Below are 26,751 nucleotides of genomic sequence, written 5' to 3'. Positions count from 1 at the left end.
ACTGAATATCATATTCTTGTGCACATTTCTGTTTACCATTTTGCTAACAGCTGGGAGGGATATCACATATGCACATAATCAGGCTGTGGTCTTGTTGGATGGGGCTCATCAGTACAATAGTAAGATGAGGAGCTTTCATGCATCTGGATCAAAATATCAGCAAAAGTTCACAAAGATTTGCTCTGTCACTGAAGAGTGGGAAAAATGTTCAGACTTGACAGGAGCAATTCAGGCATTACTTACAGATCCACGAAGGTGAGAGCTTGCACTGAACAAAAAAGTTAACTAATGATTGAGGAGGAAAGGGGCACAAGTCTGGTTTTTTTTTTGCTAATTCTTCTATAGATCTCTATAGAGAGCTGGAATCAAACCAGAGTGGGATGCATGCTTCTTTATGTTCTGACTGAGGCCAGGAAGAAGGCTGAGATGTACTTGATAGAACTCCTAATCAGTTTTCTCTCTTATCTCAGTTGTTAAACTCCTAATAGTAGAGTAAGAAATACAACAAAATGATCAATATTTGGCAGCAGCGAGACAAAACACAAACTAAAATGAAAAGTATGCTTATATTGGTGGAGTAATAAACATATTGCAAAACTAGTTGATACCAAGGGTAATATCTTATACTAAATAAAATGATTACACTTTTGGTGTCCTTGGGAAAAGAGAGAAAAACGGATAAGACCAAGTAAGGTGGACTTTTTGTTGGACCTATCAAGTAGTGGAGAAACTTTGTTCTTATATTTCTAAGCTGAAAAGGAATCTTAAAGGTAGACCTATGGTGAGGGAAGATGTATGTTTGTTTTTCATTTGTTTGTTTTGTTGCTTGCGGGGTGCTTGGGGGGATTTAAAAATGCATGAAGAATAGGTTTAGACTCAGAATCAAGTCTTTTGTAGTATAAAATGGAACAGTCTCTTCTCTCTGAAATGGTGGGGCTGCCCTTGGTGGGGCTGCAGAAGGCATGCCTCAGTATCTCACTCTGGTGTAGGAGGGTGAAGGGGTGCCCCCCTGTCTTACATTTGCCTCTCAATAATGTTTAAAGAACAGTCTTTGGGTGAGGTGACTGCAGACTCACTCAATATCCAAGCTTGAAACTAACAGAAAGGTATTTTAGCACAGTTTGCATTGGTGCATGGATGTTTGTGGCCTTGGGCTTACATACAGCACAGTGAATTCAGGTAGGCCAGCTGGGAGCTGCATACCTCTCCAAGTTCAACCACTGCAGTATTGAACTTTGCCAGGAGCTGCAGGCATTGTGCCTTCCCTGTGTTTCTGGAAGAGTCTGCGTGAAGACGGTGAAGGTTTGTGGCCTGAATGACTAAAAAAGCATGGAAGTCAGGAAGGAACTGACAGTAGCTATTGCAATTTGGGATTTGGGAATCTGCTTTTGTATTTTTGTCCTCCTTGTAGGATTGTCCTGGGGTATTTTTATCTAATTTATATCTCTGCACTACAGGTACCTGAATCACTGGTGGTGAAATCTTGTTTTCCTGCTCAATTGCAGGAGAGATCTGTCTCCCATGTGGGAGAATAGTGTTCTCTTGAACCTGTTTGAACTTGATTCATGTCTCATGAATGATTATTCCAGAGAACTGACTCAAAGACCCAGATGGTCCCTTATGCTCACAATAGCAGGAATGCTTAAGTTGACAACAAAGTCAAAATCATAGTTAGAAACGAGAACACTAAAAATGCTGTTCCAGGTTGGACCAAAGCATCTTGTGGCAATATGCAAAAGCAAGTGCTTGGGGACTAGAATAAAAACAGGCATATAATTACATAATATCTCTGAAAGTAGGTATATCATCAAGTTATGCTTGATATGATACCTCCCCAGTCTTCCCAGTGATGTCTTCCCAAACCTCACTGATGTATAGCCCAAAGAATTTTTGGTATTTCTGTTTAGTAGTTCTTAGCAGATTTCCCTCCTCTAATCAATCTGAATCATTTTTTGAACCTAGCTAAAATATTGAGCATCTTCAATCAGCTGGATCAGAGTCCCATTGTTAATTATGGATTGTGAAAAAAAAATCTCTCTTCTTTTGTTCTCAATGGCTCATGTTGTTGTATGGCCTCAATTCTTCTACTGGAGTGAAGGAGGATTGTTTCCTACTTGTTTCTCTGTGACCATTGTGATTCTGTGTGCTCTGTCACATAGGCTGCAATAGAAATCAGGCGGCCTCAGTGGGGAAACCCTGTTTGACAACATTAGAACAACATTTGGAGAAGGACAAAAGTAGACAAGACAGTTTAGGTGAAGCCACAGAGCAGAGCTAAACTTTTCCAAGTTAATACAGTATGGATTTGCTGAGAGTAACAGGAGCCTCCTACCCCCCCCCACCCAGAAGAAAAAAAAAAGAAAAAAATAAAATAAAATAATCTGGATCTTTAACACTCATAAACCTGTAAGGAACAGAGAGAATTTCAGATTATGCTGTTCTTTCTGCCACCTCTCCTTTTTGATGTCTTTTTGTGGTTTGCTCTCCTTCCCTTTCATGTTTTTTTGACATTAGCATTTAATTTTTGTTAGATATCACTTCTGGATATGTTGTTTTCACTCATGGATTCTTTTCACTTGTTGCTAAAGCTGCATGCTTTTTTTTTCATGGTTACATTTACTAAAAATATTCATTAGTAACGTGTCTTAGAATCCATGTGTTTCTTTCTTAGCAACATCCCTTTCTCATCTGGTTGCTATATGTGGATGAGAGGCAAAGATCATGATTAGGGACTTCATTACCTTGATTTCAGGCTCACCAAATAGCAAATGTTGCTAGATGCATATACTGTTGACTGTTACAGATGTGTGGGAACCTTGCTTGCCTTAAGCATAGATGATCAAGAACAGCCAAGCCATCAGTGCATCGCCAGTGCTCTTAGGAACTAAGATTTAATGATTTTGATGAGTTAAAGTGGCAGTCTTCAGACTTTGTTGTGGATTCATATCACCTTCTACTCTCATTTAAGTCATTTGATTTCACATAAGAGTACACAATGGGTTTGAAGGAAATAGTAATTGTCTTCCCTCATATGGCTTCACACTGCTTTCTTTATGAGGATAGCTCTGAGAAAATCAGAAGAACCTAACTACAGAGGTTTGGTTTTCTTTTACTTTTCCTTCACTATTTCATCTCTGACCTCTTCATATGCTATTGCTGAGGGACTGCATGCCAGGACAGAATGCCTCCAGCCTATTAGCAGGGTGCTAACCTGAAACAGATAGCCATGCCTCTGTGGATGGCAGCCTCATTTGGTGAAAAAAATCCTAAATCCTACTAAATCCTACCTTTTAGTCCTACTAAAGAAAATGGTGAGACTTGCTTAAAAGCAAGAACCTTGTGTATTGTTGCTTTTTCCTGAGATTAAGCACTTTTAAAAGCATAATTTAAACAGCCTTACTCAAATTGATTGAGCATGGAAGTACCAGACCCACCCATCTAACCTGCATATAACTGAAAGAAAGCTGGTGAAGATCAAGGTACCTCTGTTTTTCATCTTCTTTCTTTTTTTCAGTAAGTGCTTGAAACATGCATTTTTAATATGTTTCCTGTCTTTTGCAGTTACTAGGCAATATTACTGACTTATTTTTATCATGTGTATTTTGGTGCACTCAGCCTCTGTGATTGTGAATGTGCTCATAATTGTTTTTATGTCTTTAAAAGAAATTTTATGACTTCAAAATTTGAGTCATATTTTGTATGTATCGTAGGTTGACAACATTGAGCTGTTCTAAAGAGTGGGGAACAGTTTAACTCCTGCGTAATACATCTAGCAGTGCTTCACTTCAGTGACTAGAATTAGTATATTCCTATCAAACCTTTTCAAGGGCTCTAATCTATGGAGATGCTGGAGTCTTTCATTTAATTTTAGTGAGCTAAAGTTCACCAGTGATTGACTGTTGTAGTTCAAATGAGAGAGGTGGCACTGAGGTAGCAGGGAAGTGTTGGGAAGAGAAGGAAATGTCTTTAAAATGTTCTACCATGGCCTGGTTTCTGCACCTTCTGTTGGGCAAGTAGGTTGCAGTCAACATGAATTTTTGTGTTTCTCTTGTTTGAGGGTTGCTTTTTTTTTTTTCCTTTCTAGCTAATTTAATGTCAGGTTAACCTAGTGTAACAGGAAGCTCACTCAGAACAACCAATTTTAGCTCTCTTATGTTGACCTTGATGGCTGGTTGGTCTTTGTATTGAGACATTTTGTGGTTATTGCACATTGTTACTTCTTTATATTAGGTTAATAGTTCTTTTTGAATAGTTTTTGCCATTCCATCTGGCTTCTGTTAATGGCCAATTTTATTGTTTTTTTCTTGTCATCGCTTTCTCTTTTGCTGTCTAATGGAAAATTATGACTTTATGACTCACTGGGGTGCTTGTTTTATCTTGATTGTCATTCATTGGTTAGCATTATGACTTTGAAGCACAACAACTGTTCTTCTCCAAGGAAATGTTTGCCTGTCTCAAAGGGGTCAGATTGGTTTGAAGAACCAGATGTAATACCTTAGGCTATTCAAGGCACCAGTTCTGCTTTCAAATCCAGGCTGGGCCATTGTTGTTGAAGTAATAATCTTTATGTTTCCTCTCACTGCTTTATCAAGGAACTGTGCTTCTGCTAAAACATTTTTGTAATATTTTCTTGTCCCATAATTGTGAGCTCACTCCAATCTCCATGAGAGCACCTACTACACGTTGTTCTCCTAAAGATGACCTTTGTTTCAAGTCAAGTTAATCTCCTGACTTCTATTGACTTCCCATTTGCCAGGTTATGGTCAGATACCAGAGTAGGAGTTGACTCGCTGTCTGTTTCGTAGCTGATGTAGCTATTACAATTGAACATAATCTCTTAAATTATGAAGTGATGAGCAGTGCTGCAGTTGTCATCTCTGAAATGGCTTATTGAATGGAAAAGCTTGAGAGATGCTGGCCTCAGAGGTGAAACTGTTCACAAGTGTCCCTCCTGATATTCACCAACCTTGAACTAATGAACTTCAGTGACACACAGTTGTTGCTGTCATTGCCACATCGACATATTGGCTGAACAGCTTGCCCCCATTGACCAGCTGGTTCAGGCTGCCTGTGTATTTCAACTGGAAGCATTTTCACAATGATAAGACTTTTTATAATTTTCTTAGAATTCTAAGGGTGAGGGAGCTAAAAACCTGACTTCTAAGGTTCACAGTTTAATATGAAACTAATACTGGCTGCACAGTACAGAGAGTTTTGCGTAAGTTCTTGTTATGCCATGATTTTTCTTGCCATACCTGTGCTGTTTAAACAAGTTAGTCTTATCCCAGCTCTTTATTACACATCAGGCATTTTCTTTTCCTGCCGAGAACTGCTGTGTTAAATGTGAAGTGGTGTTGAAATACATTGTGGCCCTGGAGTGTATCCAAAGAAGGGCAAAGAAGTTGCGAACAATCTGGAACACAAGTGTTATGGGGAACAGCTGAGGGAACTGGGATGGTTCAGTATGGAGAAGAGGAGGGTCAGGGGAGACCTTGTTGCCCTTTACAACTGCCTGAAAGAAAGTTGTAGCAAGGCGGGTGTCAAAGGTCTCTTTTCCCAGGTAACAACAATAGGATGAGACCTAATGGCTTAAGTTTGTACCTGGGGAGGTTTGGTCTGGTTATTAGGAAAAACAACTTCTCAGCAAGAGCAATGAGGCACTGGTGCAACTGAGGTGGTGGAGTCGCCATCCCTGGAGGTGTTCAAGAAATGTGTAGATGTAGCACTGAGAAACATTGTTAGTGGGCATGGTGGGGGTGGATTGATGGTTGGGGTAGATGGTCTTAGGGTTCTTTTCCAACCTTAATGATTCTGTGGTTCTAGAGTGATGTCAGAACCAATCCAATTCTTAAGTAAATTAGCCTTAACTTACATGTAATCAAGGATAAGAATTCTGTCTCATTACAAGCTGAGTTTCTTTCTATAAATCTCTTTTCTGTTTCCCTCAGATATACTGGGGCAAACCCTTTTAAAGGCAAAATTGAGGCTATCTTCAGGATATCTAATGTATAAAACCAGTCTAAGTCACTCTAGCTCTCCTGGGTGGAGAGAAGCAGGGCTAAAGAAATGTTGGTGGTAATTTAAGAAGCAAAAAAAAGGTAGCCATTGAAAAAAGGCTAAATTAATATAACGCAATTAAAAAAATCAAGCCAGGTACATGCAGTGATATTCTGACCCAAGAACAGACTTTTTTCCCTCTCCTTTTTGTTTGGTTTTTTTTTTGTTTGTTTGTTTTGTTTTGTTTTGTTTTTTGTTTTTAAAGGCATTTTAATATGTTAATCAACGAACCAAAAAACTTTAATGTTTATTCCAGAAACTCATTCTGGAAGAGCGATGGGAGCTGGGATTCTTTTGCCAAAGGATTCCTGAAATGCAATAGCTGTAGGATGGATAATATCCTGTTAATGTTCCTACTTCTGTAGTCTGTTATCTTGAAAGTGGGCAAAGGACAGCAGGGACAAGGACATGCTTTGGGTAGGAACAGTTGGAAAGGGAGTTACACATTGTCCTTTGTTATTAGGTATTTTCCCCCAGCCCGCGAAGAATAGTATGAAGCAGCCCCTTGAGTACACTTGATGCCTCAAACCATTAATAGTTTCTAAAACTTATCTTTCATCAGAAGACCTAATTTTCTCATCCAAAATTCAACAAAGAAATTCATGTCATCTTGCCCTTAAAAAACCAGCCAAACTAAAAACAAAAACAAAAGAAAAACAAACAGTGAGGGGCATTGTTTCTTTTGTTTTTACCCTCAGTTGTATTGCAGGCTATATTGCTTGTTACTTGCTCTATCCTCCTTTCACCTTTTGCTCTTCTGTTTTTGTTGTTTTTTATTATTATTTAAGAGCTTTTTCTTCTACCATGCTATGTCATGTAGCAGCTGCTTTTGATTTGTGGAAGCAGAAGCGGAAGCATTCTCACATATCTGACTCCAGGGAAGAAGTTAACATACATTTCACCGAGAGGAAAAGAAGGGTGAACACAGTTATATTTGAAATGAAAACAGATTGTCTGCAATATCAAGAAGTCTGAATTTAACAAATAGAAAACATAAGGTTCTGAACAGCGGTGGGAAGAGAATTTAAGTATGTTCATTTTAATGCTAGCAGTTTTGCAAGTTGTCCTCCATAACAGTGGCTTCTTTACCATTTACAGACATGAACCAGATTTATAGTCAACACTTTTCTGGAGTGAGAATATCCTATGCTATTCTTTTCAAATGGAAAAACAGATTTGCGAAAGTTTTGTATCAAAGGCCATAAAGATCTGAGTCCAGGAATACATCTTCCTGCATCCTAAGCCTGTGGCTCAGTCGTCATCCTAACCTTTGCTCTTATTCTAGGATGCTGTCAGTAATACAAATGGGATCAACTGCTCCATCCTTGCAATTCAGCAGTCAATGCAGGACTTCTCTTGTAGGAGAGCTTCTTGGGTTTGTACTGCATCCTTTGGGATTCAACCCTGTTCAGTTCAGGATTTTTTTTTCCCATTAAATAAAAACATAAATTATAGGTTTATCTATATATTATACACATATATGAATATATGCATGTAGACACATATGTGCATTTATTTTAATGTGTTTGACATTAAATATGCCTGGCTGCTTTTACTCATATCTTGTACACTAACGTTCATCCCTCTCAGTGTTTGTTGTTTGATTGCCATAGTCATCTTTGTATTTTTTTAACTGGGTCATTAGCTTTCTGAAGCAACTCCAGCCTTTTGCCATGTTTTATATGCTTAGCACCACAGCGACCTGCTCTTGAATTCTGTTCTTTCTTGAAAACATCAGTTGAATTTGGCACAGTGTTCTGACTTCTAAGTGGCATCCACATAGGATGTTCCAGTTCTGCTGGAACCCTCTGGCATTTGTAACTCTTGTTAGTGCATTTAACTCCATATCTTTCAGGGAACAAAAATCCTGCTGTGGTAGTATTTGTTAGAAGAGTGTATTTAACTGGAAGCCAAATCTAATGCTTCACCTCTGAGGGCTGTTGGCTAGCATCAAATAAAATCCTCTTGGATTTAAAAATGATTACAGTCATTTTTGCTAAAGCTTGCAGGACTTCCCTCGTACCCAGGATTAGATCAGCTGTGTTTCTATCCATTCAAGTTTCTTGATAAATAAGCCTCCAAAAAGTGTTTCCAAATTTTCCTATTGTGAAAGGAAATGATGCAGAAAAACCAATATAGATAGGACAAAGGTGGGAGAAAATAGCTGATTCATGTGGTCAAAGACGCAGCTGAGAAATAAGGGTGATAAAAGGCATGAGGAGACAGAGAAAATGCAAGTATGATATGGGATAAAATGGTGTGGGGACATTGGAGGAGGCTGAAGATGCAGCTGATGTGTTCCCTTGTTCTTTTGTTTTTCTGCTTGCTGTATCTCATTGCTGTAGAATGATACAAAACAATGCTTTCTTGCAGGCAGTGCTTTTGTGTGGGCTTTGCTGTTTCTCACCCTGTCATTCTCAGAAGCAGTTCCTATCTTTTAATCCCCCTAAGCCTCTAGTCTCTCACCAAAACATGTCCCTCCTGAAATGTAATCCTCTTACTTCAGTTCCACGGTTACAATACTTATGTATGCGCACTTGGGAGCGTGGGCAGCAAGTTTTCTGTGTGCCAAAGGCTGAAAAAATCAAAATATCTGTGTACCAGGATCTCCCAAAGAACTATTACCCAAAGTAGTGTGTGTTAGTCTTGATCCTAAATCCCAGTTCTTTTTGAAAACCCTGTAGATGCCTTATGCTTTGGTGCCGTGATAGTTTTTCTCGTGAGTCATCAAGCTTAGAGATCCAAACATCATTCACTGTACAGACAGGGATGTGCAAGGAGGACTGGGGACCACATTTACAAGTAAAGAGAACCTGGCAGTAAAGTTTCAAGGAGGAAGACTGGATGAATGAGACATTCTTCCAACATCGGGGAAGAGCTTTCTCAAATGCATCTGTGCTTTACTAGATGGCAGTTGTTCAGGTAGATCACAGTCTGATAGTCCACATGAAAATGAGGGCACTGACAGATTTCAGGTTGGAGAGTCATGTTCTGTTACTGAGAAAAATGGAAGGGAGAGATCTCAATGATGGTTTCCTTTCCCTGGCACACTGTATGTGAAATTCACCCTGTGTAAAAGTATTATGCAAAAACATCTGCAGCACTGAGCCATATGAGAGAATCTGTGTGTTGGTGTAGGACAAGGAAGGCCACATTTCTGAGGACAGCATAATTTCTGCGTACCCCAGTTTTTTTTGTCTGCCGATTGACGATCACATTTGCCTGCTTCATAATACCAGTGTAGAAGGTCAGCAGTGTATGTTGCAAGGGTCTGTAAGTTGCAAACTGACCTCATCATTTTCCTCTTACAGTTTGTTTTGAATTCTTGTTTTGAGTTGCTGCCTGATGCTGTTGAGCACCAACCAACTGCAGTATTCTGTTTTGAATGGATAATAGTGGTTTGTAGGAAAGATGTTATACGAGAAGTATGTTCATTCTGTGCTGAAGTTTCAGCCCTGTGGTACAGCCTTATTTTCAGTGATGATTTGAGTGTGCTGCTTAAATGCACGTTTATCTTACGAGAGGTTCTTCCAGATCTACATTATCATCTCAGTATGCTCCACTCTGTCCTCCAAGGTACTAGTACCAGATGTTATTAAGGAACCCAGGAAGAAAAGCGTTACTTTCTTTCTTGATAGTGTTCTTTAAGTGTTGCTTTCATAATTTACCATTCTGCTGCGCTACACTATATTTTAAATTTTCAAAAGTAAGAGGAATCAGAAATAGATGCTTCAAAGAGGAAAAAAGTTCCAGTTCTGGATCGGAACCTTGTTGTAATGGGATCAGCAAACACTGTGTCAGTGTGATCCCTGGGGCATAAAATCCTACAATCCAACGATCCTTCCCTTTGAGCGAATCTTCTCTGTTGGACTCCAGAGCCCATGGTGAGCCCCTTCTTTTATCATTTCAGCCTCTCATCAGCTCCATTACAAGAGTAGCACCTAAGAGAAAAACGTTGCCTCCCCAGAGGTCTGACTTTAAAGGCATTTCTTTATGCCTTCTGAAAACATGTATTTGTGTAGCAGTTCTCTGAGGTTTTTTAAAAGTGAGTTTTAAAAGCTACAAAATGTATTTTGATAAAATCTGTTATCTTCTGAAGCATGCACAGATTTCACAGATGTGCAATATGATTTCCACAGATAATGAACATGTACAGCAATGAACAAAGGGAAGTAGAGAAGCGAGTTTTACAATTCTAGCTTTGGTGGGGGTAATTTTAAAGGCTGTTTGGCAGAAGCAAATCAAATAAGCTAATACACTTTTTCTGAAACCTTTGATGAAATTTCCTGTGACAAAAACTGCCCGAGCTCAAAGCTGTAGGGAATGAAGGGCAGGAGATTTACTGTGAATATGGGACTTATTTATAAACCTTTCCCCTTGGGAAACAAACTTTAGAGAATGCTATGTCAGCGCATGCAAGAATGCAGCACAGTCTCCAATAGGTCAGGCAGTGCTCTGACAGCTGCAGCTTATTTTCTGTTTCATATGCATAAATGCGAGAGGCAGAGCAACCCAGTGAAGTGAATTGTTTAATACTACTGACATAATATCGGTATTTTTGAGCTTTTTTGATGTGCACGTCTTTCCATAAAAATTTCTAAAACTAAGCAGGATTTGACTGGAACTGGTGCATGAGAGTTGACGAAAGAGAATGAGTGAATGTCTTCAGATAAGTGGAAAAGCTTCTGTTTCAATAGGCTAATGGCCCAGAGATTTTATTTTAGCAGAAAATGCAGGCGTTCCCGGGACTGCAGTGATAAATTTAGTTCTTATACAGCTGCTGGCATTCAGCTTGTTCAGGCACACAAAAACTTACAGCCCTCCAGTCAGACTGTGGCTGCTGTGAAGGTTCACAGCCGGGTAAAGAGCTGTGCTCTTTGAAGGGCTCTTCTGCAGCCAGGAAGTCTTGTTAGTCTCCTCTCTGATTGCCTCTGATGCTCTTCCACTGTAATCTGACACGATTTTAGGATGCGAGTGATGAGAGATGAGGATGCCTACCAGAAGCATTCCCTTTTCAGTCATGGAAGCCCTGAACAGGAGTGGTGCTTGGAAGTGCTCTGAGCACCACACTATTCACACCACCTGCTCCAAAAACATTCTTTTTCTTGCTGTTTTCTGGCCATTATGTTGTTGGCCCTACTGTGCTTAGGTCACTGGGCTCATCCGTGTTTTATTCAGCCTGCACAGCTCCACAGGTTGCATGTTGCTCAGTGTTAGCACTGCACAGTGTTGTGTTCCTGCATGGGGTTCCTGCTTTTCCCTGCTGAACAGATGTAGATTTCCATGTGCAAGGGGAATGTGTTTTTGTAGATAGATTTTATTGCAGTTTCTTTTCTTCCCTGTTTCTCGTGCTGTAAGACAAGTCAGTATTTCTATAAATTCTCTAGGTCCAAATCTGCTAAAGTGTGCCTAATGCTAGTTGCAGTTCCTGAAATACTTTTTTAGGATTAGGATGTTGGTTGAGGCTCAGTCTAAGTCTTTCTGAACCCAGTGGGATTTCTTGTTGGCTTCACTAGGGCTGCCGCAGCTACACAGAGCATTTATTGCTTCCTCCAGGAAATACTGATAGATAAGCTCAAGCAAGGTCAGTGACTCAGCCTGCAGTAACTGGCTCACATCTCCTGCTTCTGGGTGTTCTTCTGAAGGTGTGGGACACAGCTGTGAAGGCTTCTTACTTAGCTACATGTATTTTCTTCACTTCATTGAAAGAAAAAGTAAATAAATAATGTTCTGCTCCAACTGTCCACATATAAAGGCTTTTCTGTATTGCTGTATTTGTTGCTCTGAATTGTGTATTTCCACCCTATCTGCTGTTAACAGAGGCTGATCTCCTGATGTGATTGATTTCTTGGTGGAATTCACTCTACTTCTATAAAGTCGGTATTTAATCTCTAGAGACCATATGCAAAAGCCATTGATTTGTCCTTGGTTTTGTTACTGTTTCAGTATTCATTTCCATCCAATCCTTTTCTGTGTTGGCATTTTGTTGGCATTGTTGACTGCTGTTATATTTTGAAGACAGACAAGATCTGGTAAGGTCTCCTTTTCAAGCAGCACTACTGCTGAATACAGAACTAAAACAGATGCCCCTGTCAGAATGGGGTTGATCATTTTGCTTTTCATGCCCACGTGGAAGATTTTCCCTTTATGTTCTACAGCCATACCATCTTTTTTTCTATTTTCTTTAGTAACTGCTTTAAATAAAAAGTTAAAAGGATCATCCTAAGCTAGTATAAATCTGTAGGATTTTGTTTTCAGCCCATTTTCCTACTCAGACAAGATTAGGAATATAAGAGGAGGCAAAGTATCAAAAATTTAAAGAATTTAAATATCCTGAATGCTCATCTTCCCTCAAGAGGATTTCTGTAATCAATTTTCATTGGTGGGCATAAGCTATTGTGATAGACACAGTAGCGAAGGTGGGAACACGATGTATGCATATCCCGCTGATCAATATCAGTGTATTGGATCACTTCAGCTGGTGGACAGATAAGTGCTGAATTCTTCTGTATCAGGGATGTGCTTAATTAGGGATATACAAAAAAGAAAAACAGAACATGACAAATTGCTTCTGTCCTTTTCTTTCCCCACATTTTCATTCTTTACCCATTGCTATCTAAGATGTGTAGTGCTATATTCTCCCTGTCCCTGCTGCATGGGTGGAAGGTAGCCAGATCCAGTGGTATTTACTCCTGTAAGTAACAGATCCTAAGCATTCCTTGCACAACTGAGTGCCAGAATATTTTGCAGATGAACAGTGCAGTATTTCTTAGTTTAGCAGTTTCTGAAACTTGTTTGTTCGTGACTCTTGGGAACTCAGCAATCTCAGTTCCCTTTAAAGATTAACATATTCACTAACTTTAAGTAAAAACACCCTGATTGTGGCTATGATGTAAATGACTACAGATTTTTAGGCTAAAGGAGTAAGTACATTTAGAGCATTTTAAATCCCCAATATCCAGGGATTTTGCAGTGTTTATCACTGTGCAAATGAGAATTTGACAGTGAGAAATGATGGGGCTTGAGTCACTGTTTCACAGGCAGGACTGTTGGCAAAGGCAGGTGCTCAGGAATGATGGGCTGCCAGGGCTTCTCCTCTGCCTGCTCCCAGGTCACCTCCTCAGGGCTCAATTGTCAAAGACCCACATGAGATCAGCTGCACTCTTAGCTTATGCATTTTTCCTCCCAGAGCAGTGTCTTCCATCACTTAGGTTGGCTTACTTACGGAAGGACAGCAGAATGTATTGCTTCTTCCTAGATATTACTCCTTGTGTACTCTCTCACCTTTCAGTCTATTTTTGTTAAAAGCAACGAGTTTAAAACTCTCTAGAACATCACAGCTCAGATATTTACAAGGATCTTGCTCTAACGGGTGTTTGGCTGTGTAACTTTAATGAGTTCTCTGGGACCTGATTCCTCATTTAGCTAAATTCATGTGGTCGTTTAACACTGAGTTTTAAATGCTGTGGGTCAGAATAATTTGCAATTTGCACAGTTAAAAATGGGAGGATGAAGTCTGAGGCAAAACCACACTGGTATGCAATGATTAGGTATTACTAAACAGGACTGATACTTACTGGTACCCTTTCAATAGCTTTATAGTTGCATTACTTTGGCTGTATCATGTTAAATGTTACTAAAAATACCCTGAATGCTTTCCCGGTGTCACTTCGGGAGATTCCACAGGATTAGCAAACTGTGCATCCAAGTACAAGGGACATGTGATAGCATGCAGTCTGTTCTTTCTGTAGACAGCTGAACATGCAGGTTGTGTAGAAACTGAGCAAGTCCGGCTCCATCGAGAGTTATCTGGGCTGCAGGCTTCCGATGTCTGTTGGCAGCTCGAGAAATTCCAAATTACCAGTTGCCTAGGGGGAGTTTTAATCTGTGAATGTTTAAAATAGTCAAATTGCTTTGGCATATTGACGTGTGTAGTGTACCATGAGAATTCCAGCAGTTGCATTAAATGCATTTACTCTACAAAAGACAGAATGTTATTCCTATTAATCTGTTCATAATTGCTGGCTTCCTTGTTCATATCCTTCTTTGTGCTGTTAAACACGTAAAATGGTTTGAAATGGCATTTTCACATAGGTAAGCTTAATGCATACTGCTTCCATTACCAAGAAAGGTGTATGGTTTTGAATAACGACCCTTGTAGTTTGTACAATTTGTTCACGAAGGAAAGGATTCATTTCTATGTGTTGTATCCCATAGATGTGCATCCATTTTAGGTTGTCTGGCAACAGCAAGATAAGGACTTCCATAGAACATCTTAGATGCCAAAGTCTTTGCAGTTTACTTTGTGTTACAAATTAGGCACATGAATATGTAAGTATGCAGATATATGCTATGTTAGTGAAATGTGCCAGGCAGTTGGTTTTGTACAGAAAGGAAAGCTTGCACTTGCAGGCCTGGCAGCCCCAGCTCAACAGCAGTACTGTCTAGAGGTAGATACTATGCACAGGCAGAGATGCAGTGCTCAGATGCAGTTACTGTTGTTTGATTAGATGTCATTACTTGCCCTCGCCTGAATCTTCTAGCTGTATGCTCATTGATGAACCTTGATTATATACGACGGTATTTTGTGGGTAAAAGACTGAACAGAATAAGATCTAAGATATTTGCAAAGCACTGGCTTTGAAACCATTAGTATGTTGCTCTTGTATGAGGGTCCCTTAACTGCCAAAGAAATAAAGACCACATTCACTTGGTATGATGCTAAATAGCATTTCCTGCTGAAATAATGAAATGCTGGGTTCTGTCAGTGCCAGAACCTTTGTAGTTTAACAACCCAATGGAAACACAAAGAAAGTAATCGACAAAGCCATTTCCCATTTCTTTCCCTTTATACAAGTCACTCTGGACAATGAAGTGCATGTACCGATACTGCCAACAATAGCAACCTCCTTGCTCGAACTAAAAGTGTATGTTCTTTTCACTTTCTACACTTCAGGTATAGAATTGCAGTGCGAGATTTACATAAGCGCTGAGAAGAGATTGTTTGGAAATCTGATCAGTTATGAAACCCGAAACAATACCTGGGTGTGTGTGGCTGCGTGTCTGCAGAGCAGCCGAGCGTTTGTGCTCTCATTGTGGGGCTCAGGAAGAACCGAGTTTCACTGTGCTGACTTGCAGCTGCACTGTGGCAGCTCAGTTCTGAGTAATACAGAGACAAAATCCAAACCATTTCACCTGGGTATTTTTCTCTTCCTTCCATCCTGGCAAGGACATGCAAGTCGTGTTTCTTCATGGTGCCCTCTTGGTTAACTCTACAGCTGAGTTTGGAGGTAGGGTGGTGTACTACTTGGTTTTGTGAGGGCATGAGAGCACTTTTGGCTATCAGAACTGCTGTCAAGGGATTGACAGCACCCCTGGCTTGGGCAGCAGGAGCTGGTGGTTTGGGGTTCATGTGGCTGTGAGAGTTACAGAGCTGTTGCACTTAGTGGAACAAGGGTATCTTATGATGGGGAAGCAAAGGTGAAATAACTTTAAGTGCTGAATAGGGAAGACTGAGGTGAGTGGGAAGGTGGAAGGGGGGTGGCAACTGGGAGATCTCTGAACTAAGGAGGCAAGAGCCATTGTGTGAAGGTAGCTGAGGAGTGGTGGCAGAGGGGAAGAGAGCCAGCAAGGTGGAGAAAGCAAATGAGAGAGCTCTTCAGGGAACAACTGATGCAACTGCTGAAGGAAGGAGAGAGCTCAGCCATCACAGTAGAGAGCAAATGTGGAAGACAGGGAAAGAACGTTGGGAGGGGGATTCAAGCAGTGGCAAGCAAGTACATCCAGAATTTAGAAGCACGTGTGCTACAGTAGGAACTGGGTAGCAGATTTCCTGTTTTTAAATCGTTTCCCCCCTCCTGCCTTCCGTGTTTTTTCCCTAAGCCAGGATCTGACAGGACGTCAGAACAGCAGCTGTCAGTGAGTGACTGGGGGGAAGTTAAGCCCTGCTGCACTTAGAAGCTTTTTCTATTTGTATTTTTTTATTACTATTTTTTTAAGTGCCTGCCCACTGATCCTAGTTGAGTAGGATGAATTTTGAAAGGTAAGATTCCCATTATCCCATGCAGAAAGTCTGATCTGCTAAAGGAGAGCCATGCTTGCTTTAAGTGGTGGTAATTGTGTGGTCCATGCTGACAGATGTTGCGTTTGTCTTGACCTTTCTGCTGAAGTGCAAAGTCTAATGCTTTTGCAAGAAGGAAGGAGAGCTTGTTTAGAGCTGTAATTGTCGGACCAGAATATGTTTTACTGTGCAATGTGAACATACTAGAAATAGTCTCTGAGCACTTTCATTTGTTGGGTACTAGGAGTACTGTAATGGAGGCTTTGCCTTTCCACTCCCAACTCAATGTTAATTTGTGCATTACCTAAAAGATTCTATGATAAGTGTACTGGCAATGAATATAGTGTGAAAAATGACTTTTGTTTGTTTGCACTGTGTCTGCCATTCAAATGCATTTATTCCAGTAGTTTTCCTTCTATGGCTTTGCAGTTCTTTTCTAGTTTAATGACTGGAAAGCATAAAGCATCCTTAATGTACTGCATCTTTGGAAACACCATAAAGTGCTGTCTTTAATGTTTTCCACTGTGTTTTTATTCTCTTATGTATAGATTTTTATTAATTTTTTTGTATAAGAGTATTAAATGGCACAACTAGACTTCATGAAATACGTGGGTTGCTCAGAAAGTAATGCCCTCTATTTATTGCCATGGAAACTACAACAGATACAAAGAGCACAATAACACTATTTGATAGAGCAAATTCTCAGCTACAAAACTCTATTTTTCATCATAGCCGCCACCATTAGATATGCAACAATGAATAAGTACTTGCATGTCGCATTCATAATAATCTGCAGCCAGTGGAGGTGACCACTCACAGTCACCACTGCTGAAGTGAACCTCCCACCCCATCACTGTGCTCACATCACTGTTCAGTCTCCATAAACACTCTGCAAGTGTTAGTGAATGTCAATGAGTGCCGTTTTTTCCTCATGGAGGAGTTCAGTGACATACCTCTACAGCCATACCACCAACATCTGCCTCTGGTGTCATGGGTGTACATAATAAAATAGGAGGTGTTACTTTTGGAGCAGCCCTCATATATCACCTGGAGGTGTTTCTGTTGCTGTTCATTGATTAAAAAATAATTTTTTGGTCCTTTGTGGAAGCCTGCAAAAAAAGCATGACAAGTGCTTTCAGCAAGGATGCTACTTGAGTGGTCACAGTAAACTGGAAATTGCTGTTGCACAATGCAGCTCAGTTGTTTATCTGTTTTCTACCCACCACATTTTAAAGCCTGCGTGTAAGCTGAGACTTGGAGCTGCTGTTTCAGAAGAACATCTCTGATCAGAAGGCATGCAGAGATAGTATCCGTTGGTGACCAAAGGCTGAAACAGTTTCAACTAAGTGGTGGGAGCTGCTTGGTAGTTGGAAAGGCCAAACAAACTGAAAAAAAGTGTATGTGTGTATTTGCAAATCTGTTTTGGATCTGTTAGTGGCTGTTTTGTCTGTTGTTGCTCCTTGAATGTGGGACTGAGCTGGTGCTCTTCCTGTTTGTCAGTTTGACTGCCCAGGGAAATGGCAGAGTCCACATCCCAGGAGGTGTTCAAGAAACGTGGAGATGTGGCACTGAGAGACGTGGTTAGTGGGTATGGTGGAGGTAGGTTGATGGCTGCACTAGATAAGCTCAGTGTTTTTTTCCAACCTTTAACGATTTTGTTATTCTGTGGCTCCAGTAGCCCTTACAAGGACAGGACCTGGCCAATTTGGGCTAAGTCTTCAGTCAATTTCCTGTTGGCTTTACGGTCCATAGCAGTTATATGTGGTAAAGGAGCAGGAATATAAAGGCATTTATGTGGGTGAGTAATTTAGAAATATCATTCCTACTTTAATATGTGTGCATCCGCTCTCTGTATATACAGAATATTTTCTAAGAGCACTTTTTGTTTAGTAATGATCACTCTTTCAGTTACAAACCCAACTGTTCACAATCGTGTACTTACTGGGACCTCAGAAAGGTACATTTCCAACAACAGATCAATAAGGATGATATGAGCATCTGTCTCTCTCACACTGCTGGCATCCACCAGATAAGATCACAGCCCTGGGAGCAGGAAGACTAGTTTCTGGGGCGTGGCCGAGAGTGTATTTGCTCTGTGTTGTGTAAATACAGCTCTTGTCCTCCAGCCTCTTCAGTTATTGAATTTTAGCACATCCTTTTCAACACAGGTGCCTGCGTAAGTTCGGTCATGCTGCCTCACAGGCATCTTCTTCAGCTAGACAGCAGTACTGGGAAGTGTTGAGTTAATGTGAAGAACTCTGTTTAATTTTGTCTTCAGGAATTTTGCCTGAAAGTCTTTGATGTCTAGGGCTGCATTTGGGGCTGCCATCTGCATGGGGCTGTGTGCTGCTTCAGGCTGACTTCTTGCCCACAGGTCTCTTTCCTCACCAGCATTTCCCTTGTCCCACAGAGCCGAGCTTTGTTTACCTCCCACACATCCCTGCAAGGCCTGGCGAGCGCAGCCCGCTTCCCCCACACCTCGCACATCCGCAGTGACAAGTCGCTGTGCTTGCCAACTTGTGTTGCTCTCTCTTCGTCATAGCTTAAGAACATGTCCCTGCCCCCTTTTTTCTTTCTTCTGTATTCTGTAGCTTCAATGAACTTTTTCCTGTTGCTATAGTTACAGTGTCTTTGATGAAATTAGCTGGGTCCTTCCCTTACGGTTGGAGTTGATTCTTGGCCAGGCTTTTTTTGGCAGTAGCCCAGTTCAGTGTTAGTCATCACAGAAGCATCATGCCCGTATTCTTTGAGGGTCTTCAGGTGTTTGTTTCTCTTCCAGGAATACTGATATTCACGTAATAAAAGCTCATAATCTTATCTAAGATAAACTCGGCCTTGTAGGATGCAAATCTGGCATTCAAGTCAACAGTTATTTAGCTGTTCCAGACCTTACGTAGATTCTCTCTGACTTTTGATTTGGCCGTCAGTCAGAATTTGTGGGGGTTCCTTTGACACTTCTCCTCTGTTCTTTTGAAAGGCTGCCTTTAAGGTACTCAAACACCTACATAGAGAGGATTTCAGAGCACCGTTATTTGCTTCCTCGGATTTTTAAAGGAGAAAGTGTGATTTATATCCATCAGCCAAGGTAGTGCCCATGACTGTGTTAGAAGGAAGAGCCTGTCTGGTTTTCTGAGCATATGCTGAAATTCCTTGCCTTCTCTTTTCTCAGCACACAGCTCTCAAGCTGCTCGAGGAGTGTGCTGAAAGAAGAAATGTCTGGGAGCACAGGGATCCCAAAGTGTGGGTGTAGTGCCTAGGTGCCTGGCCACCCAGGCTGCATTGATGTGGGCTTTGGTAGCTGAATGTCTCTTGAATTGTGACAAATGTAAGGTCACAGATGTAAGGTCTCAAACAAAGAACATTATATCTAAGCTGATATAAAAGTAGTTGCAAGTTAATGGCTGGTCTGTTGGGTTTTTCGTGGATTTTTTTTTTTTTTTTAATTTTTATTTTTCTTTCTTTTATGTCCCCATTTGTTATGCATGCAGGACTTCTGTTCTCAGGTTCTGTCTGATCAGTTGGTGCCAATGAGAGCTGGAAGAGGGTGCTATCAAAGCATCTCTGTTGGGTTGTTGAAATGCCAGATGGAAGGGTGCACTTCTAGAAGCTATTACCCAGCATGGAGCCCGTAGGAAAAAGTAGTGAATACGCCCTTTTTCAGGTGCTTAAGTCGCAAACAAATTTGTCTCCCAGCTTCACAGACATAGAGAAGTGGTGATATGGATATGCAGCCAAATGTTATGACTTGCTCTGTTTGAAATGTTTTTCAAAAGAACATGTTTCCTTTTGGGTTTTATTCAGAAAAGCAAGCAAGCCTTTGCAGATAAGTTTCCAGGTTCTTACCAGTGGAACAATCACGTCCATTAGCATTTATGGTACATGGATATTCAGAAAGCAGGAGCCAGTAAATGATGAAACACCATGGTGAAACCTACCATTTATTTTGGTAGTAGTTAAGATTGTCATCCTTATCAGCTAGGGTTTGCATACTGAAAAGTAACAGATACATTCATAACTGATTTCAGTTTCAGGAAATTTCAGCTTTTCTATTTCCATTCTGTGTGATATTTCCAGTCTAATTCTGAGTTCTGTGGTAGATAGGAAGTTGCTTTGTAACTCCGCTTCGTTTCCTGAAATGACATACGTGTGATTATTCAGAATTGTTTCAGGACATCACTGGGATACTTTTCTTTACATCACTGTTTCCTTGAAGCAAAAGCTTTCAGTTTTAGTGGTTGGATGTTTGCCTTTGGATGTCAAAGAGGCAGAGCTGAGAAATATCCTTTCCAAAACAGATGGCATTTGAGGAAAGGGCTTTGCAGTACTGATAGAGAGGTCGTTGTTCTACTATTTCTCAGTTTGTACTTGTCTTGCCTATTTGATTTTCAGCAATGTAATATGTAGTTAAGCAAACAAAACAGCTTAGTAAATGTGGCAGATCAGACTGATGTCAATAGAAGCAACATCCCCAAAAGTCACAGCTCAAACTGTTCTCCATACTTGGTTTCTAACACCAGCTTTAAAATACTCTCATAACTGATTTACTCTTGCAATAATCTTATTCTTCCTCTTTCAGAATGAGAAGGCTTTGGGGCATTCCGTGAGCCGCTCTAGTAACATCTCTAAGGTATGTTCCTCAATATAACTCAGTCTTTGATAAATTTGGGGGATAATGGGATTTCTTTCATTTCAGATTTGAAGTGATAGATGTCACAGTGTGACCAGTAGAAAATGTTGCTTATGGCTGTCTGTAATTGATAGTCACTCTGCTGAAACATTAGAATTCTCTGGTGTTATGCAGATTGTCTTTACAGGTCAAATGAAATGGAAGCCATAGTAGGTTTTCTCTTTCACACTGTCAGCCTCCTTAGCTTGATAGGAGCGAGATAGATGACAGATGCCTGAGATTTTATCTTGGGGAAAAAAAAAAAAAAGTGCTCCAAAACTATCACTCAAGTATGTTCTTTTTTCTTTTTTCTTTTTTTTTTTATCTTTTCCATAATCTGTCCAGCCTAATGTGGGATGCATCCATAATGTGTATTGGATGCATACTTTAAATATTGTTTTATTCTCACCTCATTTGAATTGTATTGGTAGTGTCATGAAGTTCAGTGTTATTAGGGCATGGCTATGTAAGTATTCCAAAGTTAAGGGAAGCATGATAAACTGCCTTTCTAATCCTTCAGTATAACAAACGGACACATCAAAAACACAGTCACTTTGTGTCATCTGAAAAAAAAAATAACCCTCCTTCCAAAACAGCTTGTTGCAAGAACATACTTGCTACTCCCACTTCTTACCAGACTTCTAATTAGCTAAAATCTGAAGTGCTTTCAGCGTACCTTGTTGCTTACAACAGGTACAATTGTTTGAAGGCTTTGTGCGAGCAACACTGTGCTGGCTGGCTAGTATTTTTCATGGGGTGCATGAGCCTTAACCCGTCTTTTTCAAGGTTATTGTTGCTGGTGATAATGACTTCTAATGACAGAGTGAGTCATTGCATCTGTGACACGCTCAAGTCACTTTATTCCATTTTGGGTACTTCAGGATACATGAAGTTATTTGTGCCTATCTCCAGCAAAGGAAACGGTTTCTGGCTTATATGGGCACTCTTTATGGCTTATATGGGCACAGACAACTTTCACTTTGGGGCAGAAAGAGAAAATTGATGAATGTCCTAAATAACAATTAGGGCAGCTGTCCATTGCTTAAGGCACTGACCAAACTGAAGGTGGTATTATCATGGAGCAGCACAGCATTATCTTTTGTATTCAGCTTCAGAAATCACATATTCACACAAAGGGTTTTGAAGTAAATGTATTGCGGGTGTAACTTCTGATTCATCCTATCCCAAAACAGGACCGTGCCTATTCCTTGTTGCCTTTGCTCTTCTCTTCCTAGGGCTTTTTCTTGAATTTTCAGGCATTGTTCAAAGGAAATGGCAGTTTTTATCAAGTATCATTGTACTTTTCCCAGAGTGTGCAAAATTCAACACAAGATGCCTTTCTGCAGCACCTGTTTCATTCCTATTCCCTCTGTTGTTCTCACAGAGGAACCCTATCCCAGCAGAAGCAGCATACATAAAGCCGGCTGCACAGTTCATTCTTAATTCATCAAGAGTTGTTGGTGGAGTGGGAAGGACCAGGCTTTCTGGCAGAGCTTTCCCTGGGAGCTCTGGCAAGTGAGACACCAAGATTTGCATTCTTCTTGAAGCACTGAAATATTCAAAGTGATTGCTGTGTGTTGCAAAAGCAAAAGTTCTCAAGGGGAGCAAAAGTCAGCTTTGCCAGTTCAACCTGTGAGAATTGTTGGTTCCAAACATGAGTTTCCCAGAGGTATAAATGTTCTTATTTCCCTCTGTCACCTGCATTTGATCCATTCTGTGCTGCTTCATTCTGGAGATTGCTCCTAGCAAGGGCAAGAGGTGGAAGTCCCTCTGGTGAAATTAGTCAGTGATTTACCTCATTCATCTGCGTGCTGCCTTGTGCATCCAGACAATTCAGCACTAAGCTGCAACAATTTATATTGCAGCCCACCAGTGGGATGGCTGTCACAAGCAATTTGTCGGGCAAACCAGGAAAGATTATAGTTAGCAGGATACTGCATAGAAGCTTGAGTACATGGAAAATGTCATTCATTCTGAAGTTAATAGGAAAGTGCCTTTTATGTCTGTCTGGAATAGTGTAACGACCTGGCCAATAAAGCGGATTGAATGCATGTAAAGGAAAATGTGAGGAAGTGTTTGGCTGCATGTATAGCCCTTTCTGCAGTCCTCAGAGCTTTCTGACACTGCACTGCTCTAAGAGGAGCTATGTAACTTAAGTTGAGTTTAATCAGATATGTGCTACTTTTCCAGATCTGTTGGGGTGTGCATGTGTGTTTACAGAAGCAATGATCACACTTTCTGCAAATGACTGTTGCAGCTATTTTTTTCCACTCAGATCTAGCTTACAGTAGAGCTACTACAAACACTCGATGCTGGCACTTGATTTAAGGCCATTTCTGGTGCTGATATGTCATTACCAACCTGCTGTGGTTATTACTGTGCATCTTTCCACTGTTCTCAGTTGTACGGCACAACGTGAGTGTCAAGGGTTGAGTCAGAGATCAGCCTCTAGCCAGGAGAGGATGCTGTGTTATTTGGTGTGACCAAGGAAAGGAGCTGATGCCATAGGGCTTGGGGTGGTTAAGGAGAGCAGCAGGCAGATGGCACCACTAAAATGAGATCAGCTGGTGAAGGTAGCAGCACCTCTTTGAACATAGACCCCAACTGCTGGGGCTGTCCAGAGCAAAAGGGGCAAAAAGGGCAGTCCTTCAAGAGCAGATCTCAGCAGATCTTCAGAGGCTGAAGAGATGCTGGTGTATGTGGTCAGGCCTAGTAATAAGAATGTGAACATTTGGCTGGGGATGAAGGCCAGCAGTAGCAGAAAAAGAAGTAGGGGATAAGATGTAGGAGGATCTTTGTGTGGTGCTATTAGATTTTGTGCAGTCTGTTGTGCATTGGGGGATGTAACATTCCTCCAGGCCCTTCTTTGCTTTTTTGGTGAGTATATTTCAAACACTCCTTTTAAATCTGCTCTACAAAAATGTGTTTGAATTTATGGAATCTTTTCCAAATCTTAAAACAAATTTAAAAAAAAAAAAAAAGTGTTGGAAGGAGATTGAATTGATTTAGTCATAGTACTCAGACAAGGCCCAGTTCCAAACACCCTGTTCAAGAGCAGTGACACTGATTGGAATATTTCTGACTGGCATACGGCCACACAGGCTGGATTCACATCTCAGTTCTGTGCCCTAAGCCTGCATTTTTACCAAGAAGCCACCATTCATTAGTAAGTGCCTTCATCATACAAGCCATACAGAAATAATTAACCTTAATAAGCTTCATCTTCTCTGTATGGATAAAATTGACCCTAAAGCACAGCTAGCCACTACGAGGCCACAAAAAGAGGATTTTCACAGTATTGATAGTTCGCATCTTCCACTCTTAAATAAAGAAATTCTGTTAGCAAGCAAAGTAAATGGGGTACTTACAAAGCTGGTCTGTAAACAGTTATCCTCAGATTAGCCATATTGTTTGGCATTAGAGTGTATAGTAAACTGATGATGTGATGTAGGGAAATATCTTTAGGTCATCTGTGTACTTTTCCTGTCATCTGGTTTCTCTGGAGGGCTGATTTTAGTGTTCAGGGGAAGTACATTTTAGACTTACTTTTGTAGCTCTCTGAGAGGTAAACTTTGAAAATGCTAATACTGAGATTGTAGCAAAGAAATCAAAAGCACGCTGCTTAAAAAATGTAAATGCTTTGTCTTTTCTGAAGGCTAGCACAGCTTTATCTTTTGAGCAGGAGCACATTGTAAAGTATTAAATTATTCTTGGACTGAATGGCAGCCAGTGCAGATGCAAAGTGGTAGCCTAAGCTTGCTATGAAATTTAAAATCCATTTAGGCTGTTCATCAGCTTGGAACAGATTTAGAAAAGCATATGAATACACACATCCACTGTTGCCTGAAGCTTTGATGGATTCAGTGAGCGTTCGTCCATAGAAAATCTGTCCAGGTTTTTTAGTTGCCGAGCTGAGCTTTCCTGTAGTCTATCAGATGACCAGGGCTCACTGCAAAGGTCTGCTGATCAGACGTGCTCTGTCCAGGTACATGAATTTAGGGGAAAAGGGAATAGGGAAAGTGAAGCTGCTTAAACAAAATCTGATACAACTGAGATGCTCGGGAAAAACAAGACTGCATAGCATAAAGGTGAAGGGATGCACTTTTCCCCATTCAGAAAGGCATGTGAACTTGTGCCTGGGCACAGTGCGATAGAGAGGGCTTTCACTCCTAGTTTCCAGATGTCATCTTAATTATAGTCATGTACGTTATGTAGAGTATGGAACAAAGTATTTCAAGGAGCCAGCTGCCAGTTCCTGTCAAATTGTTTCCAGAATTATTTGATGGAGTTGATCATCCTGAAAATATCAGNTCTCTTTCCCACATCTTCATCAACAGTGTTTCCTCCTACATCCTGTACCTACATTTTATCCTTGTTGAATAGAAAAATGCTCTGTTAATCTAAGATGCTAATACAATGGAGCATTTGGGACAAACTTAGGAACTCTTTTTTCTTTGGCAAAGTCATGGTTTTATCAAGCAGTCATTGGTGAACTGTTGTGATCTTTTTTTTTCCCCCAGTATTTTTTCTTACCACTCTCCATTCTAATAATGCATCATATTTCAGGCAAAGACACTTGATATCATCACACACTGGAAGACTACGTGGCATGTATCCGGTAGGGAGGAGTTGTGTAGGCTAGAATTTACTGATATTTGATCCAGCCATGCTGCAATTTAGAAGGCTGTCAGCTGGGGCTGTCTGCCCTTCATGATGTCCAGTAGCCTCTTGGGCCATCTCAAGTGCCAGCTTGGCCACACAACTAGTTGCTGTCATTGCCCCATTGCTCCTGGGCACTCTGGTCCAGCTGGAGGCCTGCTGTGGACACCACTTATAATTGCTGGAGGCCACAGCTGCAGTGCAGGAGCCTTCAGTCAGAGTGCACAGCTCTTGCTGGAAACATAAAAATACAAATGCATTGCGTCCTTGTGAAGGTGGACAGCTGGAGCAGCAAATGGTGTAGAAGTGGTCCACATGCATCAGTTGTGCGGTGTGCAAAATGTTGTCTCCTTCTTGAGGAACAGTTGCCACATTCCCTGTGTCTCTGTAGTTGTTCAAGTACCTGAAGAATAGCCAGGTTAGCTATGGATACCCTGCAGTGGTGCTTAGTGCTTCATTTTCATCAAGAGCCCACTTCTGTTTTCTCTCCTGACTTGGCTGGCTGTTCCTAGAGCCTGCCAGGGGACAGATGTGGGGTGATTGGTCCTGGTTTCCATGGTGTAAACTAAGGAGGCAGAAGAATCTGGGGCTTTCACTGCCCCTGGAGATGCACTGCTTAAGATAAGTGTCTGTCATGTCCACGTCTAGCAGCAGTCCTGCCTTTTTAATACATGTTAAAGTGGGATCTGTGTGAGACAGATAAAATAGCTTTTTGGTAATGAGTTCTTCTGAAGTACAGTGTGATAACCATCCCTCTGTCTTTTCTCTGTGGTTCTACCGCATTCATCATTGTGATGTGTTAATGCCAGCAGACATGAATCAGATTCAGACAGAACTCCCAGTGGCCCATCACAGACCACAGCACTGTATGCTGAAAAGCATCACAGCCTCTGGGTCATTGGGGTGGGCTAGGTCCCTGGCTGTTCTTGGAGGACAGGTGACTCCAAAACAGTGGTGGTAGATGTCTCCCCTTAACCAACACCTGCAGTGAGGATTACCTGTGTCTCTTCAAGCTCCCTCAGGGTCTGCTTCTAGTTGGAGTTGGCTCAGCAAAGGCAGTCACTGCACTCCTACAGAGTCTCCTTAGCTGAGACTTCTAGATGTTTTTGTAGCCCGGATATTAGGTGACAGTGTTGATCCTACTTATGTGGCACCTAGAAATTGTAAGGTTTGTGATTCTTCCTTCAGACTTCCCATTGGTGGAGGAAATGTAATAAGTTTGTTAAAATGTCTCAGGCCTTATTCTTTAAGATAATGTGTAATTACTTGTACTGAAGTGCAGCTGAGGCTGAGTGAACAGAAGATACAC

General features: G+C 40.9%; 1 protein-coding gene across 5 annotated transcripts in view; it reads left to right on the top strand.

Moving 5' to 3' along the window:
* Positions 1-26,751, top strand: part of MARCHF8 (membrane associated ring-CH-type finger 8) — a 79,637-nt gene that overhangs the window by 37,935 nt on the left and 14,951 nt on the right. For 4 of the 5 annotated variants that reach the window (XM_015866818.2, XM_015866820.2, XM_032445407.1 and 1 more), the window contains one exon: positions 20,694-20,744. The exons of the other annotated variant lie outside the window; for it this stretch is intronic. In XM_015866818.2, coding sequence (XP_015722304.1) covers positions 20,694-20,744 — 51 coding nt within the window. The remainder of the gene's footprint in view (positions 1-20,693; positions 20,745-26,751) is intronic. 5 annotated transcript variants of the gene reach the window in all.

Source organism: Coturnix japonica, chromosome 6 (assembly GCF_001577835.2).
Source record: "Coturnix japonica isolate 7356 chromosome 6, Coturnix japonica 2.1, whole genome shotgun sequence".
Lineage (NCBI taxonomy): Eukaryota > Metazoa > Chordata > Aves > Galliformes > Phasianidae > Coturnix > Coturnix japonica.
The sequence above is the reverse complement of the archived record's forward strand: the minus strand, read 5'-3'. Positions and strand labels throughout refer to the sequence as shown.